The 16,150-nt window shown below is 37.7% G+C and overlaps 2 protein-coding genes across 4 annotated transcripts; both read right to left on the bottom strand.

Moving 5' to 3' along the window:
* Positions 1 to 389: 389 nt before the first annotated feature.
* lman2 (lectin, mannose-binding 2) lies at positions 390 to 8,548 on the bottom strand. 2 transcript variants are annotated; one of them, XM_081383065.1, is made up of 8 exons: positions 8,296 to 8,548; positions 7,050 to 7,168; positions 4,134 to 4,251; positions 3,835 to 3,917; positions 2,887 to 3,048; positions 1,723 to 1,837; positions 1,525 to 1,644; positions 390 to 1,422 (listed from the first exon to the last, which is right to left on the bottom strand). In XM_081383065.1, the coding sequence occupies exons 1-8, from the start codon at positions 8,480 to 8,482 to the stop codon at positions 1,262 to 1,264; spliced, it is 1,065 nt and encodes a 354-aa protein (XP_081239191.1). In that variant the 5' UTR covers positions 8,483 to 8,548; the 3' UTR covers positions 390 to 1,261. The 2 variants fall into 2 exon arrangements, with proteins under 2 accessions (XP_081239191.1, XP_081239192.1); XM_081383066.1 differs by lacking the exon at positions 3,835 to 3,917 and adding an exon at positions 3,716 to 3,795 and having other exon boundaries at positions 474 to 1,422.
* A 450-nt stretch (positions 8,549 to 8,998) lies between these two features.
* Positions 8,999 to 15,898, bottom strand: pld7 (phospholipase D family, member 7). Of its 2 annotated transcripts, none has more exons than XM_081383375.1 (11): positions 15,515 to 15,898; positions 14,094 to 14,996; positions 13,131 to 13,318; positions 12,861 to 13,044; positions 12,612 to 12,726; positions 12,363 to 12,490; positions 11,709 to 11,912; positions 11,176 to 11,315; positions 9,969 to 10,134; positions 9,773 to 9,872; positions 8,999 to 9,573 (listed from the first exon to the last, which is right to left on the bottom strand). In XM_081383375.1, the coding sequence occupies exons 1-11, from the start codon at positions 15,515 to 15,517 to the stop codon at positions 9,368 to 9,370; spliced, it is 2,337 nt and encodes a 778-aa protein (XP_081239501.1). In that variant the 5' UTR covers positions 15,518 to 15,898; the 3' UTR covers positions 8,999 to 9,367. The 2 variants fall into 2 exon arrangements, with proteins under 2 accessions (XP_081239501.1, XP_081239502.1); XM_081383376.1 differs by having other exon boundaries at positions 13,131 to 13,315.
* Positions 15,899 to 16,150: the final 252 nt, after the last annotated feature.

The raw sequence follows: 16,150 nt of genomic DNA, 5'->3' as shown, positions 1-16,150 counted from the left end.
TAATGGAAGTAACGTTATATAATATATATCATTTTGTTACTGCAAAGATGTGCCCAATGATTATGGATCTGGTCAGATGCCAAATTTAATTTAAAACAAATGAAAATAAGGTTTTTGCGTGTACTTTAACATCACTATTAAAGCAATTCCAATGTTTTTGACGTCACAACAAGGTTGTAGTTAAACTACTAACGTTAGAAGATTCACAAAATTAAATCCTCATATTTGCACTAAATCAACATTTAAAACTGTTTTGTCAGATGTGTCAGAGCTTCGTTCAAGGGATTCATCTGTTGACAGCGACAAAACGATACGAATTTGAATCGATCCGGAGTTGTTGTAGCCTACAAAATAATTGTTAATGACATTTTTGTTACACTAAAATATTTGTCAGACAATTAATCATTTAATTTCTGTAATTACATAAACACATGGCTAAACTAATACAAAAAGAAAAATGAAAACACATTTTTAACAAGTCACCTGTTATAGCTGTTTTATTTTCTCACCAAAATCATCATTTTACAATCACTGCCCATTTGCTCTCCAACAGAAAACTTTTGGGAACTTGTTTCAGAAACTGTTGTAAATCAGTGCATTGCAATCACTTCTTTCATATGCGCAAACATAGCAAAAAGGACATAAGAAACAAAAACTCAAGGCTGAATTATTTTTACTCTGCAGAAATTTAAAAAATGACAATTTGTTTTCTTTTTTGTTTTGTTCAATATTGGTTAAAAAACCAGGCTGAAACAATATACTGCAGAGAGAAGGGACCAGGGTAGTAACTTCAGAAAATAAGCTAAAATATATACATTGATTTGATCAATTTAAGAGAACATTTTCATTAGTTTGATTTATTTCGCAGTCCATTAAAACCCTCTTAAGTAAATCATACAGGTTGTACACAGCATTATTAGCACTCCAGATCAGAACAAAACAATGTGTAGATGAAACAGATTAAGGATTAAAAACAATAATAAAAAAATAAAACCACAAAGAATTTAGAGACATAGTGTATACACAGCATTTACACAGAAATAAAGATGTACTACCATTGAACACATTGGAAATGTATAATCTACTATATGTAAGCAGACCCAAACTTAGACAGACCAACATAAAGAAAGGTTTATTTGAAGCCACCAATCCTACTCCTTCCAATCAAGCACTTCAACAATATCAACATTTGTACAACTGTTCGAAATTCACATTAATGTTTTTCACCGACAATCTCCAGAGTTCTTTAAAATCCAGATGTTTAGTAGAACCTCTTGTTCCTCTCCTGACGCTTCTGAAAGACCACAGCGCCAACAACCGCACAAACCACAATTCCCAGAAGGGCACACAGTAGTAGTAGGAAGACCTTCCAGCCAGTGAGGGGTGAGCTCCGAAAATTTCCCGTTGGATCATCAATATTGTCTGTTTTGTTGGAGAAGACATGCAAGCATGACAAGCAATTGAATGAAAAATCTTTCTGCCAACAATCTGAATATGTCTGCAACTACACATCAGCTGTGTTACCTTTCGGCGACTTGAGGAGACTGACACTAGGCTCGATCTTCGTCCAGTCCTGGTTGTCCTCCTCAGGAGTATGTTCTACCATCAGCTGGTACATCTTCATAGAGATGATGTCATGGTTATCTGCACAGAAGAAACAGTGCCAGTGAGGTCTGGCAAAAGGCATCAGGACTACTGTGGAGATTTAGAACTAACACTTACCAGAGAGATCTCCTGTGGCCGCAGAAGACCCAAAATAGTATCCTGTGGGGAGGCGGACGCCCCCAATATCAATACATTCTCTCCAATCGTTCCTGTCATCCACATCTACCATAATCTGTGAAAACAATATACAGTAGCTGTGAAAAACCTCTATACATATTCAATATAATAAAGGACTTATCATTAGGAACTCAAAACATATTCTCCACTGAGCTGTTGCTAATTTCACATGTTTCTTTAAAGCATGCAAATCTAAATTAATTCTAAGGTTCAGGGAATGGAAAACAAAAGTCATGAAAAAAATGGTTTCAGTGCCAAAATGAAAATGCCAGTATAAAACAATATACACTACAGATCCGTTCACACTAAGAGCAATAGCTAGAAAGATAACTATATTAGCGTCAAGACATAGTTTTGTTTATTATAAGCGGGCACTGCAGTTTTATCATCTGCCGTTTTAGGGTATGTTTACGTGTCAACAATGTACTAAAACGAAAAAAAATTCAACATTTTGACAACATTGCCAAAACGATCCTCGTTCACGGATCCATAAAAACGACTAAAAACACTGTAGCATGCTAAATCCAGGCCAGTATTTGACGATGTAACTTCGTAAAGAAACACTACGCACCTACAGACCGAACATGTAATACACATGCACATGACGTCACCGTTATCACACATTTTTGTAGTTTACACGGAGACGATTTCGGTATCATTTTCAAAAACTTGCAATTTGAAACACGTTTTCAAAAGTTTGCGTTTTCAGGCCCCAAAAACACCCTTGTCGTGTAAATGAATGGGCTGATGAATGGAATGATGGATTCTGATTGGCTTGTCAATGTTTTTTTCGTTCATCAGCTGGAAAAAAAGCGTTATCACTATAGTTATCACCCTTGGTGTGAACGTGACATACCATTCAAAAAAATTAAGAAATTGATACTGAAAAAATATTAAGCAGCACAACTGTTTTCAACATTGACAATAATAATCACGTGACACTGAAGACTGGAGTAATGATGCTGATAATTCACAGGAATAAATTACATTTTATAATATATTAAAATAGAAAACAGTTATTTTAAATTGTAATAGTATTTCACAATATTACTTTTTTTTGGTTACCATCCTGATTATTACTATTTACAATTATTGAGCTCTTACCGTGAGTCTGCCTTTGGAGTATCTAACAGCCAGGTATGTGTCATGATCTTTGTTTCTGACTTCAACAGAGCATCCTCCCAATTCAGTAGACCGGCCATCTTTCCCGTGATCATACGGCAAGGAGCCGTTACTCACCATTGCAGAAATGTAGGGAAAAGAGCGCTAGAGGACCAAAATGAATATGAATAAAATGTATTTAATTGATTTTTTTCTATATTGACGACACAAAAATACACTGAAAGTTACCAAATGATGGTACTTTGTACCTTGATATAGCGGTTACTGAATCAAACAGAATGATCTAAATTTATAAAAGGTCACTGTTAACTACTAATATCAAAATAATAAACACTGAATATTGTTTACAAAATGCTTCATCAACAAATAATGAATGATGAGGGTAAGAAAATGACATGGACCACATGATGCAGGCAAAACAAAGAAAGCATTGCTTACTTGACAAATTGTTGAAAGATCATTTCGGAACATAAAAGCAAATCAAAATAGAGTAAAGGGATAGTCCAAATAAAAGATATTCTTCTCTACTCTAAGGATTGTTTCTCTCAGCTCAACATCTGAAAGCAAATACCTGGCACATAATCGTATTCAAACTATCCCTTAAAGTTCAGTTTACAGATGAGGACAAAACCTCAGATGGCCAGAAGCAGACCAAACATGCCAGAAGTCCAGAACGCTTCAAAACATATTTGGTAGTTTGGATATAGATATCTTTGCATTTTAGTCTCAAGTCAATTTCTGATCATGAAAAAGCAAAGCTTTCATTCAAATGAAGGTACAAAAACACAAAATTTTGCATCTCTCAACTCACATCCGGAGCCTCATCGTTAGGGTATGTGTCTATAAAAATGGCCAACCCATGGAAATTGCCACTACTTCCAAACACGGTGCCTGTAGAGAAAGAAGGACCCATGAGTACTGCTCACTTACATCCATTCCTTGGAGATCATTACGGAAGGTATCCACAAAAATAGCCAGGCCTACAAAATGGTCTTGGTTTCCAAAGACTGGGCCTAAATGAAAGTATGACACAATCAACTGCAGGGAAGAAAGAGCAGACTTGCAAATGGATCACAGATGGACTACACACACACACACACATATAGACAGCATTATAACTCATTACAGTTAAAATCATGAAGTGCGCAATGGAAATGGTCAGAGAAAGTGCTTAAAACAGGACCTGAATCTGCAATTTTCCTTCACAGGATCACAGCTTTCACACTTACCAGGATGTAGTCTCTCCTTAGTGTACCAAATGGCAAAGCCATCTCCATGGAGATTCTTCTTCCCTGATCCATGAACTTTAAACTGCACATGCATCTCCCAATCCTTCAAATAGCATGGCTACAAAAGGCAGAAAATTAAAATGATAAAATTAACATAATAGTATTTTGGGGAATTTTCTAAATCAAATTCAATTCGTTTAAATAGGAATCACATGATCGGGAATTTCGCACGAGGGCGAAAGATTTCCCCCTCTCAGATTTTGCATCGGGTTCACGTTGGATACATAATTGAGAGTTGATGAACAGGAAGATACTTGGTTTGAAAGCAAGTGTGAGATGCATTTGACAACATACAATGGACATTATTTGCCAGTGAAATTTCACGTGACATTTCTCTTATGTGACCGCATCTAAGACATCTTTAAGACATAAATATTAGTACTGCAACTTGTAGTGGAAAATACAATTATTATAATTATAAGGGATGCACCGATACCACTTTTTCTAGAACAAGTCTGATACGGATACTTGTTGCCGATGCAGAGTACTGATGCCTGTGTTTTCAATGCATTTTTAATTTTTTTTTTAAATATTGGGTAGAGAAACTAAAATAATATGAATCAAATTATTTGGCTTAGTAAATTGATATTTCCTTCACTTATTTTCATGCTTAATTATGCCTGTTAAATATATATTGTAGGAGCTACTGTTACTTTCACTGTTCACATTATTGCTCTATCATATTTTATCTTTAATTTAATAAGCACAGTGAATACTTAGAGCCGCTCCAGCAGGGCTCAATCAGACAAGAGCATTTAGTGATTTTCTCTGTCTTTTGTTGTTAGATTAAAGGTGCTCTAAGCGATGTCACGCGTTTTTTAGGCCAAAACATTTTTTGTCACATCCAGCAAACATCTCCTCTCTATCCGCTAGCTGCCTGTCCCCTGAACACACTGTAAAAAATGCGGTCTCTGTAGACAGCCCAGGCTCCACAAACGGCAACAAAAACAAACTGGCCCAACCTGGACCACGAAACACAACAAACAGTGTTCCAGCCAATAGCTGACAAGAATGATTTGGGGGTGGGGGTGGGGGTGGGGGTTGGGGGTGGGGGGGTCAGTGCGCATGCACAGGAAGGGGGTGTGGGGAGTGGAGGAGAGAGAAGCATGAAGAGGGAAGTTAGCTAGAGGAGAGATGCCCTAACAACGATTAACATTAAAATTGTATATTCTTGAGAATTTTTATATGGCCGACGTGCAACCAAAGAGCCGACGTTCCAATGAACAAATAACAAAGAATAGAGAAAGGAGAAGGAACGCGCAAAGTCCTGAATTTACATCGGAAAAGCGTTCAAAAGGTGGCGAGAACTCCACCGGCAGAAGGGCTTCTAATCCGAATTTCAGGTGGCTCTGTTTTTGCTGGACAGGTGTTTTTTTTTCTAAATGGTTCATGACTGTTTCAGGAAGCACGGAAGGGAGGGGGAGGGGACGGGATGAGGAGGAGGGAGGGTCGAGCTAGACTCCATTTTGTTTGACAATACTTCGAACGTCAACAAGAAGTGACGTCACCCAACGTCGCTTAGAGCACCTTTAACATTGAGGACAAAGACAGCAGTGGGTTATCAGGCTGCTGTCACTTTAAGAGCTACACGTATCCAACATACTGTTACACACGTTTCATTTTCAACCGTTTACATTCACAAGACATAACCGACTATGTTTCACAAGGATACTTGCATATAATTTTTTTTAAATATTTTAGTTAACATTTATTTTAATTAAAGGTCCCGTTCTTCGTGATCCCATGTTTCAAACTTTAGTTAGTGTGTAATGTTGTTGTTAGAGTATAAATAATATCTGTAAAATTATAAAGCTCAAAGTTCAATGCCAAGCGAGATATTTTATTTAACAGAAGTCGCCTACATCGAACGGCCCGTTTGGACTACATCCCTCTACTTCCTTCTTTAATGACGTCAGTAGAACAGTTTTTTGACTAACCTCCGCCCACAGGAATGCTCCCTCAACTCTACCGAAATTCGTTTATGTACTTGCGCACTTCTTATAACTTACTGTGTTTACTCAGCTCTTACGGTGATTTTCTGAAGTAAAACTGACGCTTCATCTTTTGTGTGATGTACAATAAACTTTATAAAACTCATCAGTATATGTTTGATCATCATTCAGACAGCAGACTTGTAGGCTATTAATACATAATGGATACATACAAGCAGATGACAAATACGTTATAATAACCGTAATTAAACTACTAAACTATACCCGTTTCATCTCTATACAGCACTCTGACTCTGTAGGCATTATTGTCCGACTCGAAATGAACACCGTTACTGAGAGTTTCTGATATTATCATCATTCCGTGAGATGAAATTGTCCTGAGAGACTGAGCACGAGCTCATGAAGCTCCGCCCCCTGGGTCGTCCAGCAGCAGCTTATTTGCATTTAAAGGGCATACGCTAAAACAGCGCGTTTTTCTGAGCCCCAAAAAATGACAATTTAAACATGCTGTAAAAAATGATCTGTTGGGTATTTTGAGCTGAAACTTCCCATACACACTCTGGGGACATCAGAGACTTATTTTACATCTTGTGAAAAGGGGCATAATACGGGACCTTTAAAATAACAAAACATTTTTTAGTTTTAGTTTCAGTTAACTATAATAACCTCAATTTTAAAGTCCAGTTTCAAACTCAAAATAAAACACTTAAAAAAAGATACATCTATGTACTTGCATGTCATGTGACCATTAAGTGGCGTCAGAGAACCGTGAACATGCAAATGTGTGGTTAAAATATTGGCATATTAAAATCTCAAGGGGTACATCTAAAGGGTTCGGCTGACAAAAAAAAAGTTTGTGAACCCCAGCTGTAGGTTTTTAGTTCTTCAAGGAAGTTTTACTCACCACTGTATTCCAGATGGACCCTTGTTTGCTCCTCTCATCGGGAGTTAGACGCACATACTGGCTGGTGACTAAAGTACTTCCCCAAAAGTCCCACTGACTTGAAGGACTCGTTCCAACACCTGATCGTCAGATAAATGAATAATCATATAATTTATTCAGTTTATTCACAGTGTCTTGGGTGTCGGTCACACGCTTCTCAAGAGTGTAAACACTACAAACCATGAGAACATTATGAGATAAACATGAACTAGGCATCACATACACTGGGGTTCAAAAGCCTGAGACCACAAAGAAAATATAGAATTGTAAATTTACACACTGTAAACATTTGTTTGTCATTTTTACAGAAAAAAATAAATAAAAATGCTGCAGTACTGCAAGTTACCACAAACAGCGAGCTTTTGTAAATGCTATAACATTAGATGTAATTTTACTGTGAAATAGTCTGTCAAATTTATGTTTTTGGAAGTAAAAACTATAACCATATAATTTACAGTGAAAAACAATAAAAGGACATTACTAGAAGCCCCTGAGATTATATCAAATGACATTGTAATAATGCATTATAATAGTGGTTGTCCGCATATTTTAAGGTACAAAGTAGATTTCGGTAGTATATTAACATAACATGTTACTTAATAAAACATATGGTTACAAGCTATACAGGCATCCTCCAATATTGAAAAAAATCACAGTAGTTTTTAACTGCAAATTTCTGCCATTTAGGAGAACATGATCATCAAGTTTTGCACAAACTTGAGGTGTAAATATATGTGTAGGATATTTATATAGTATATAAATAACAAAACTGCTTTCTTCTAACGTTACTTTTAAAATATTTGGATATATTTACGCATGTATGCATGTACAAAACAGCCAATGTGCTATGCAAGAATAATGTTATTTTTTACAATTAAATAGTGTTTTGACAATTTGCATACTCTGCGTGTGAAGGCAGATTGCTTTACAACCTGCAATACAAATGCAAACTACCCTCACCTGATCAAATAAAGGCGCTGACTAGTTTTGTTTACACTAAGTTGTGTTCCTGTAAACTACTTATTTCCCTGTGGTACATGCTCCCAATAAAATACATGATCTATGACATTACAAAACAAAAGGTGAAATCCTATTCGAGGTAGTGCACAGAAAACGTAAAGCACGTTAGTGATGATGAGGCTAAATGACGTCAAGAACGAACAGCAACACTAGCAGGCAGAGGCTACACACAGCTAAGGTTACTCACCCTGATATGGCTTAATGAGCGAGTGCTCCCGCTTTAAGTGCTCCGCATTCCCGTCCGTTATATCTGAATATACGGAAGAAAAGTGGAGTAGCCATAAAAGTAAGAGTATTCTGTGACACACCGGCATTTTACGAGTTACACTTGGTTGAGTGTGAAGCCATAAAGCTGGGCTTCTTTCTGGTGCCATTTTTAGCGTCTTCCTTCCTCCGCGCCTTCACTTCCTGCGCAGAGAAGAAGACGCAGGCCGTGTGTCAAAGCCTAGTGAGCTGCCTACTTGCGTATTTGAGCATCATGGACACGAGCATTCTCACGCGTAAAAGCGCAGTCTAGGTAGGGGGCTCACTAGGTTTTGAGACACAGCAGCAACATTTACCTCACAATATTTTGTTTTATTTTAAGTTATATTTTGTTGTAAATTTGCCGTTTATCAATAAACATGCACATATATAAGACACATTTTAAATTATGTTATGTGTTGGCGTCTAACATTCACGTTAAAATTAGCTGTAGAGCTGAATTTCAGCTTGTCTGTTAAGTGTCAGACATCTTTCTTTTTTGTTTGTTTTAGGTAAATGTTGATGCATTAAACGATGTAATATGTATAAGTAAACTTTTAAAAAATATTTAAAGTAAAAGACCTAAAAAAAAGACCTGAATAAGCTAAATGTAATTTCAGGAACAACAGAGCACAAGCATTTTCTTTCTGAAAAGTAGTTTTATTTTGAAAACAAACTTTACAGCCATGGCACCAATTACAACATTTTATTGACATGCATGTTTAACCAGTTCAACATCATAGATCAGTGCTTGCTCAAGGATCTTGTCCTTATTCTGGCAAATGTCACATAATGCAAATATACAATAAATGCACTTGATGGAGAGAAAAAAAGAGAGATTTAATGTCATATTTATAACAAACATTAAAAATGCACAGCATCCTTTTGGCAAATACATAAAACATAAATAAATTATCAGTAGGCAGGAATGCCGTAGGGAAGAGTTTTTGGGTTTTGACGTTTTTGTTTTTTGAATCATAATGCTTAGCAACATAACAAATAAAGAGCATGGTGCATTATGTAAGCTTTTTTCCGCTACAATGTTCTGCGTGAACATCAGTGATGGGTTGGGCATATTCTGAATGCCAATCCCTCTGGAAAATCTTCTGCAACTGGCTCTGGACGGTTTGCTGGCCCTGCCCCACTGCAGAACCTGTCTGATTCACGACAAGCCCAACCCCTGCCGTCTGGGTGAAGTAATTCTCAGACCAGTTGGAAGTTCCTGTAAAACACAATATAACAATCGATCATTGTAGCAGGATTATAAATATGACATTCACTTTATTGCACAACTCATATTCACAGTGCTTCAAAATGTAAACATGGACTGTTTCTGTCGGCAGGTTTTTATGATGAAACCAATATGGAAAATGTGGAAAAGCATGCAGGTGAGAAATTGTGCATGTAGACAGCTAACATACCAATGTAAACGACTCGATCAGTCACCATGTACTTGGCATGGTTGACACGTGCAAACGGAATCCTCTGTTGCTCTCGTGTTGAGGGCACCTCGAAAACTTTCTGTATATTAAAGGGTTATAGGCATAAAATCACCAGTGATGCCTCGATTTAAATATATATATATATATATTTAATATAAAGAGCAGAGAAACGTACAGTATGAATGTTGCAGCTCAGAGGGGGCTTCTTGAGGACTGACAGAGACTGAAGAAAGACAAACATGGCACCAGGAGAGTGACTCCAGCAACTGACCAACAGCTTCACCTCAACACCTCTGGTACAAGCAGCCTCACGAAGGGCCGAGTCGATGACAGGCCAAAACCTACATGACATTAAAGACATTATACATAAAAATCACAGAAAACTATCTTTCAACTAGTCAAATTAAGCTCTTAAACACCACATACACATTTAATACATTTTAAAAATGATTAACTTACTTCAGTTTATGGAATTATTGTTCCCACTAACGTTATTTTAGTATTGAGATACTATTTATTTTTTTATATTTTTAATTAGTTTATTTTCAAGTTTCATTTTAGTTAAATTATCAGTAATTTTGTGTTTTTGTCATTTTAATTAGCTATTGATAGATATATCGATTTTTATTAATTTTTATTTATCGAAATGAGAAATGTCGCTTTGGCTACTAGCTGTTAGTCAAAGTATTTTTAAAGTGCCTCTATTATGCTTTTTTTGGATATTACCTTTCATGTATTGTGTAATATAGTTGTTTGTGAATGTAAAAGGTGTGTTTCGAAGATCAAAGTGCCTAATAAATGTTGTTATTGTCTCCCAAAAGAAAGAACCAATTCTGAACTGACTGAAATGGGTCAATAGTAGTTCCAGTCTTATTAAACCATTCTTACCAGTCTTGCTCAAACGTCATTGGCTGTCCGCAAACAACGTCTACAAAGACACAAATTTTGGTTCATATTGTCGACATGTGGAGAAGACGCTGTTTTCTGCACTTCTAAAGGATGAGGACTTGAACTGATACGGTTAAACCGACGCCATCTTTACTGTTCGTATCACTGTGTGTCAAGTGCTGAAGAAGGTATGGTAATGGGCGTTTCATTTCTGACATGCGCTGTAAGTGGTAGACCAATCACATGGTAGTACCATCTGACCAATCAGAGCAGAGTAGACTCTCGGAAAGGAGGGGTTTCGAAAGAACGAATCCTTTAACGAACAGTTGAGGACATTAAAATAATTAAAGTGTCCTTGGATGCATGTAAACCTATTGTACGAAAACTCCAAAACTAAATTAGCAACCTTTAAAATAGCATAATAGGGGCACTTTAATATTTTATTTCAATTTTTATGGTTTTCGTTTTACTCAATATCACATGGTAAAGATTACCGAATGGGCTCCGTGAACTGGGACATGGGAAGGTAGTCCATCACAGACACATAGACGAAGCGCTCAGCATCAGCAATCACTGACAGGATGCTTGAGAGGTCATCAGAACGGCCATATGATGATAAAGGAGGAGGGGAACTCTAAAAGAACAAGTCAAAAATCGCCATGTAAACATTTCAAACATTTCTGCTCACACAAAAAAATACATGTCGTGTTTAGAAACAAATGAGAATTAATGATATAGGACATACATACAGTCCATGCAATGTATTCATTACAAAGCTCAATTTTTCAGAAGTGAAAAAGGTGACAACATGACAAAAAGACAACCTTTCTACACAATGCATTAAAAAAAAACTCATATGGAATGAATGAAAACCAGCCGACACAAAAGAGTCAGAGAATGATTGGCATTGTGAACAGGTTGAATAAAATGATGGCAAAACATGCAATGAAAAAAAATATATAATGAATATGGTGAACAAAAACCAGACCAAACAACAAAGTCAACTTGTGAGAGAAACACAACTCACAGACAAATAGACACGTGCAGGGACACCGTTGAATTTAACAGCTAATGGGTACTTAGAACTGGAGAGGGCGGAGAACCGGCCCGGCCAGAAAGGAGGTAGAGATCCATTCTTCTGAGCTCCAATGTCCCAGTACACGTCAAATATCCGTGAAGCGTCCTGTGCTAGACAGCTGCAGTCTTCCACAGTCACTCCAACTTCTTTCACCTAGTAGAAATATTGACTATATTTTAGCATAAGCATTTATATTTATAGGATTGTTTATTTGGGTTGATGGCCATTTTAGTCTAATAAACTGCACTGAATAATGAATAAAATAAAATAAAAACAAAACAAAATTACATTATGTACATGTCAAGGGCATTGCATGTCAACAGAAACCTCCAATAAGATCCATTAACCATCCAATAAGATAATGATATTGATAGATATTGGCTGCGTCCGAAAGCTATCCTATCAAGCAATGACTTTGCAGACAGTTTGTTTGGCACAAAACTGATTCCTGAGTTCCTCGTTAGTTTCCTAGGTTGTTAATAATAAGTTAATAGTGTTCACACACTAGCTCTACTGTCACAGAATCTAACACACAGGATTGTGGGATATCGTAGGCAGCGAAGGATAGCATTTTTCAGCTTCCGGACGCAGCCTTGGACTCACCTGGGTGAGAGATCGCCAATCCATGTTCGCGCTCCCTAAATACATATGCTTCTTATCCACAACCCACAGTTTGGTATGCAAAATGCCTCCAGTGATGCTCTGCAGGTCAACTCCCCTGACTTCAGCCCCTGAGAGAAAGCACAGAGCAAGTAAGCCGAAGGGAAAAGGCTGCATAACATCCATTCAAAATCATTCAAGTGTTATGAAGTGCTTCATGCAAATGTGCAATAGACATTCTGCTGTACGTACCTGTTGCTACCAGTTCGTCTGTGTCTGCAATGTATGGCTGAGGGGCGTTTACTGCAATCTTCAACTTCACTCCTCTTGGTTCCAGCTGCTTCATTTGGTTGAACACTTTTTTGCCCTATTGAAAAGATAGAAATGAACTGCCTTATTGAAATGAACTCTTATTAGATCCTAAGCCGATAACAAATGTTCTAAAGCCTAGACTGCATTATTCTCACTCATGCACAGTAAAATGTCCACGGCACAACATACCAGCACAGACGAGGGCTCCGTAAGGCCCATGTCTGAATCTCGGAGTGTGAAATAGAAAGCACCAATGTGGACAGAGCTGTTTGCTCTGTTTAGTAGATTAGTCCAAGTCTCTGAAATGCTTGGCAGGTGTGGCGAGCCGGAAGGGAAGCTGAGGCCCTCTGGGACACTCTCAACAAGAGTGAGCCTGATAAACAACATTTAGAAACACATTTAAACATCTCAAACTCGCCATTTAAATAGTTAAAAATTCTTGAGGACCGGTTTCCTCACCTACAGTCAGAGATGCACGTCTCTTGAGGCATCCAGAAACTTTCCAGACAGTGAAGCTCCAGTTGTGACATCAGGTGTGACATGGATTTAGGGACTCCATACTGCCAGACATGCAATGCAAATCCACCAAAAAGAAGGAGAATGGAGGGCACGAGACAGAAAAGGAAAAAGCTCCTTCCTTTTGTCTGCTAAAACAATATAAAAATAAAATGAAAGACATACTATTTACTTATGCTAGCATCTATCTAACAAGATAGATATCTGTTAGTGATGAAATTGCTGTTTTGTGGATTTTTCATTTCACATATCCTCTTCTGTTGAAATTCTGTTCTGTCTTTGATGGTAAAACAAATATTTGAAGGCAACTGGACTCAGATACTTCAAATTTGTATATGTATGCAAATCAAAGAGGTCAAATTAGTCCAGAGAAAGACATTCTGGTCTGCAGATATGGCTTGCACTGCAGTATTTTTCTTTCTTACCTGGTATTTTTGTCACATTTTCACATGAAAAAACATTTTAAAAACAAGACACATTTACTTGAGGAGCAAAACGACTTATTGAGTCTTGTTTTGTATAAAAATGATGTGAGTTTGTGCCTAAAACAAGACAAAATATCTTGTTTTAGGCTCAAAAAGGCATAATATTAAGGGAAAACAAGTTTATTTTTCTTAGCCCATTGGCAGTTATTTGCCATGTTTTAAACAGAAAACTGACTTTATTTTGATAAATCATTAAGAAAACTTAATATATTATGCCTTGTTGATTCTTAAGTAAATATTAATTAAAAAAATGTACTGGAAAAGCAAGAAAATGATTTGCCGTGATTCCCTTCTTCAGGGTAAATCTATGTCTGTTCACTTAGAAAGGTAATAGCATGCCTTTCCTCAACAGGAACAACAATAGTATGCTTGCCTAAACACCATTCATTTCGCATATTGCATGTAATATAATTCACCTCACCTTTGAGGGTGTACACGTTTTGGCCTGGGTGTGTTTTGTGGGACTAGTATTGCCAGTTTTGGTTCCCTGTCGTGTTTCTTTAATGCATTTTTTACTATCTAAAGGTTTCTCCATCTTAGCGGTTTCATCCTGACCACTAAGTGTGGATCCATCACCCTTATCTGAAACAAAGCACTGTTTCACATTGTTCTCTGTGACACGATTTTCTTCTGTCCAATGTGATTGGGAAGCACTTCCTTTTTCCTCACTCAAAGTTTCTTCGCAAGCTTGATCCGAGGCCTCGCGTTGATCGTCGGAGGAGCACGAGCTCAGATCCTCTACAACAGCATCCTGTGCCGACATCTGCTCATCTTCTGAGACGGTCTCTGCACTTGCAGTTTCAAATTCAGAAACAGGCTCTATGACGAGATCATTGGTCTCATAGATGTTCCTGAGAGGGGGTCGCTGCAGTGACATGTCATCCTGATCAGAGTCTTTTGTAATCTCAGGCGTTTGATCAAGGGATTGATCTATTTTCGGAGCTAAAAGAGTGGAGGTGTGATCCGAGATATCACCTTCAAAGAGAACATCAGCAAGGCTTGTGGGTAAACGAGCCGATGGGATGGGCAGTGCTTTTTCTCTCCCCCCAGATACTGACATTTTCCCTCTTCCAGCCTCTGTAGAGCCAGCTTTCTCTTTTTGGCCCTGCTGGCTGGATCCATCCGTCTTCAGTGATGACTCTGCACTCTGGACGGTGACTCGCTTGCGGCCCAGGGAGCTTTGAAAGGTAGGGATGCGGGACAACGGTGGTCTCCCTGCTTTACGGGATTCCTCTCCATCCTCCTTCCTCTCTGATGTTGCTTTCTCATTCGCTTCCTCATCTGTCAATTGTTCTGGTGATCTAAAATACACATCCTCTGGTTCCTATGGCATAAGTTCAAAAACATAATATAATGCAAAAACATAACATAATGGGTGCATACACATGTAACATATGTAATTTGTTGTTTGTAAACATACACTCTTTACACTTTGGTACATATGTGTATGTTGTTAGCAATTATAAAATGCAAGACTGCATAGATAGCATAAAGGGTATACAAATAATGTATATTTAATTTGTTGTTTGTAGACACTCTTTACACTTGGTTCATACAGTATGTTATTATCATGTATAAAATACAAAATTATTTAAGATGCAAAGACTGTAGAATGATAGAATAGAAAGATAATACTGTATAATCAACTCCATATCCCTTGATCTCTAAATGCAAGACTGGTTAACAAGTAAGTAGCAAAACGTTTGTCTAACATTATGCAAGGGCAGTAGAGGGTGTGTGCGACAAACTGAAATGTTTAAACGCTAAAGAAAAAAAAGCTGTAACCTTTTTAAACACCAAGCCAGCAAGTTTGAAACCCTAGTTAGCACGCAAGCTACTCACCATGACCACAGGCGATAACTATTCTCAACTTATCCGTAACGAGTAACTATTTTCACAAATAAAACGGCAAAAACAAAACGTATGACGATCTGTACGAGGTGGTAAACTTGTAGTAGGTCCAGGCGATACAGTTGGTAAAGGAGACGCTGTATCTCTCTGCGACGTGGCTGCAGAATTACAGCTCACACAGTGCGGTACAGTGAAGAAAGGAGAGCGAGAGAAAGAGAGAGCGAGCGAGAGGAAAAAGTGAGGAAGAAAAACCTCGCCTACTAAACACGCGATGAGTTCAGACGTTACAAACCACCTCTGACTCACAGCCTGCGAATCTACACTGACCGCACAGCATCAGTGCGACTGACATAACTCTTGTTCATGTTATGAAATGATGAGTTCATCAAATACAGTAGTATATATATGTATATAACTTAAAAATGTGTTATTTAAACCAAGTTGTTGATTTGCTCGTTTTAATCAGTTCGTGTAATGAAAAGCAGATATAAATCATAATGACACGAAAGAATGACAGCTGACATGACGGTTATTGATGGCGCAAAATTGAACTAACCGCCGTTTCTCAAGTGATAGTACCGTGGTTGATTGATTGAGGGCTCCCCTACAGGCCAAGTGCGGTAATGC

Source organism: Scardinius erythrophthalmus (genome assembly GCF_964197995.2).
Source record: "Scardinius erythrophthalmus genome assembly, chromosome: 13".
Lineage (NCBI taxonomy): Eukaryota > Metazoa > Chordata > Actinopteri > Cypriniformes > Leuciscidae > Scardinius > Scardinius erythrophthalmus.
This window is presented reverse-complemented; position numbering and strand designations above follow the sequence as displayed.

Bases quoted from the DNA above. Each gene is read 5' to 3' on its own strand.
- lman2 (XM_081383065.1), bottom strand. From the start codon at position 8,482: ATGGCACCAGAAAGAAGCCCAGCTTTATGGCTTCACACTCAACCAAGT. The intron at 7,169-8,295 runs GTGAGTAACCTT...TCTGACGATCAG, and splicing joins GCTCATTAAGCCATATCAGG to GTGTTGGAACGAGTCCTTCA. The intron at 3,918-4,133 runs GTAAGTGTGAAA...ACTTTCATTTAG, and splicing joins TAAGGAGAGACTACATCCTG to GCCCAGTCTTTGGAAACCAA.
- pld7 (XM_081383375.1), bottom strand. The intron at 11,316-11,708 runs GTGAGTTGTGTT...TTGTTCTTTTAG, and splicing joins CTGCACGTGTCTATTTGTCT to AGTTCCCCTCCTCCTTTATC. The intron at 9,873-9,968 runs GTACGTTTCTCT...TTTAATATACAG, and splicing joins TGAGCTGCAACATTCATACT to AAAGTTTTCGAGGTGCCCTC.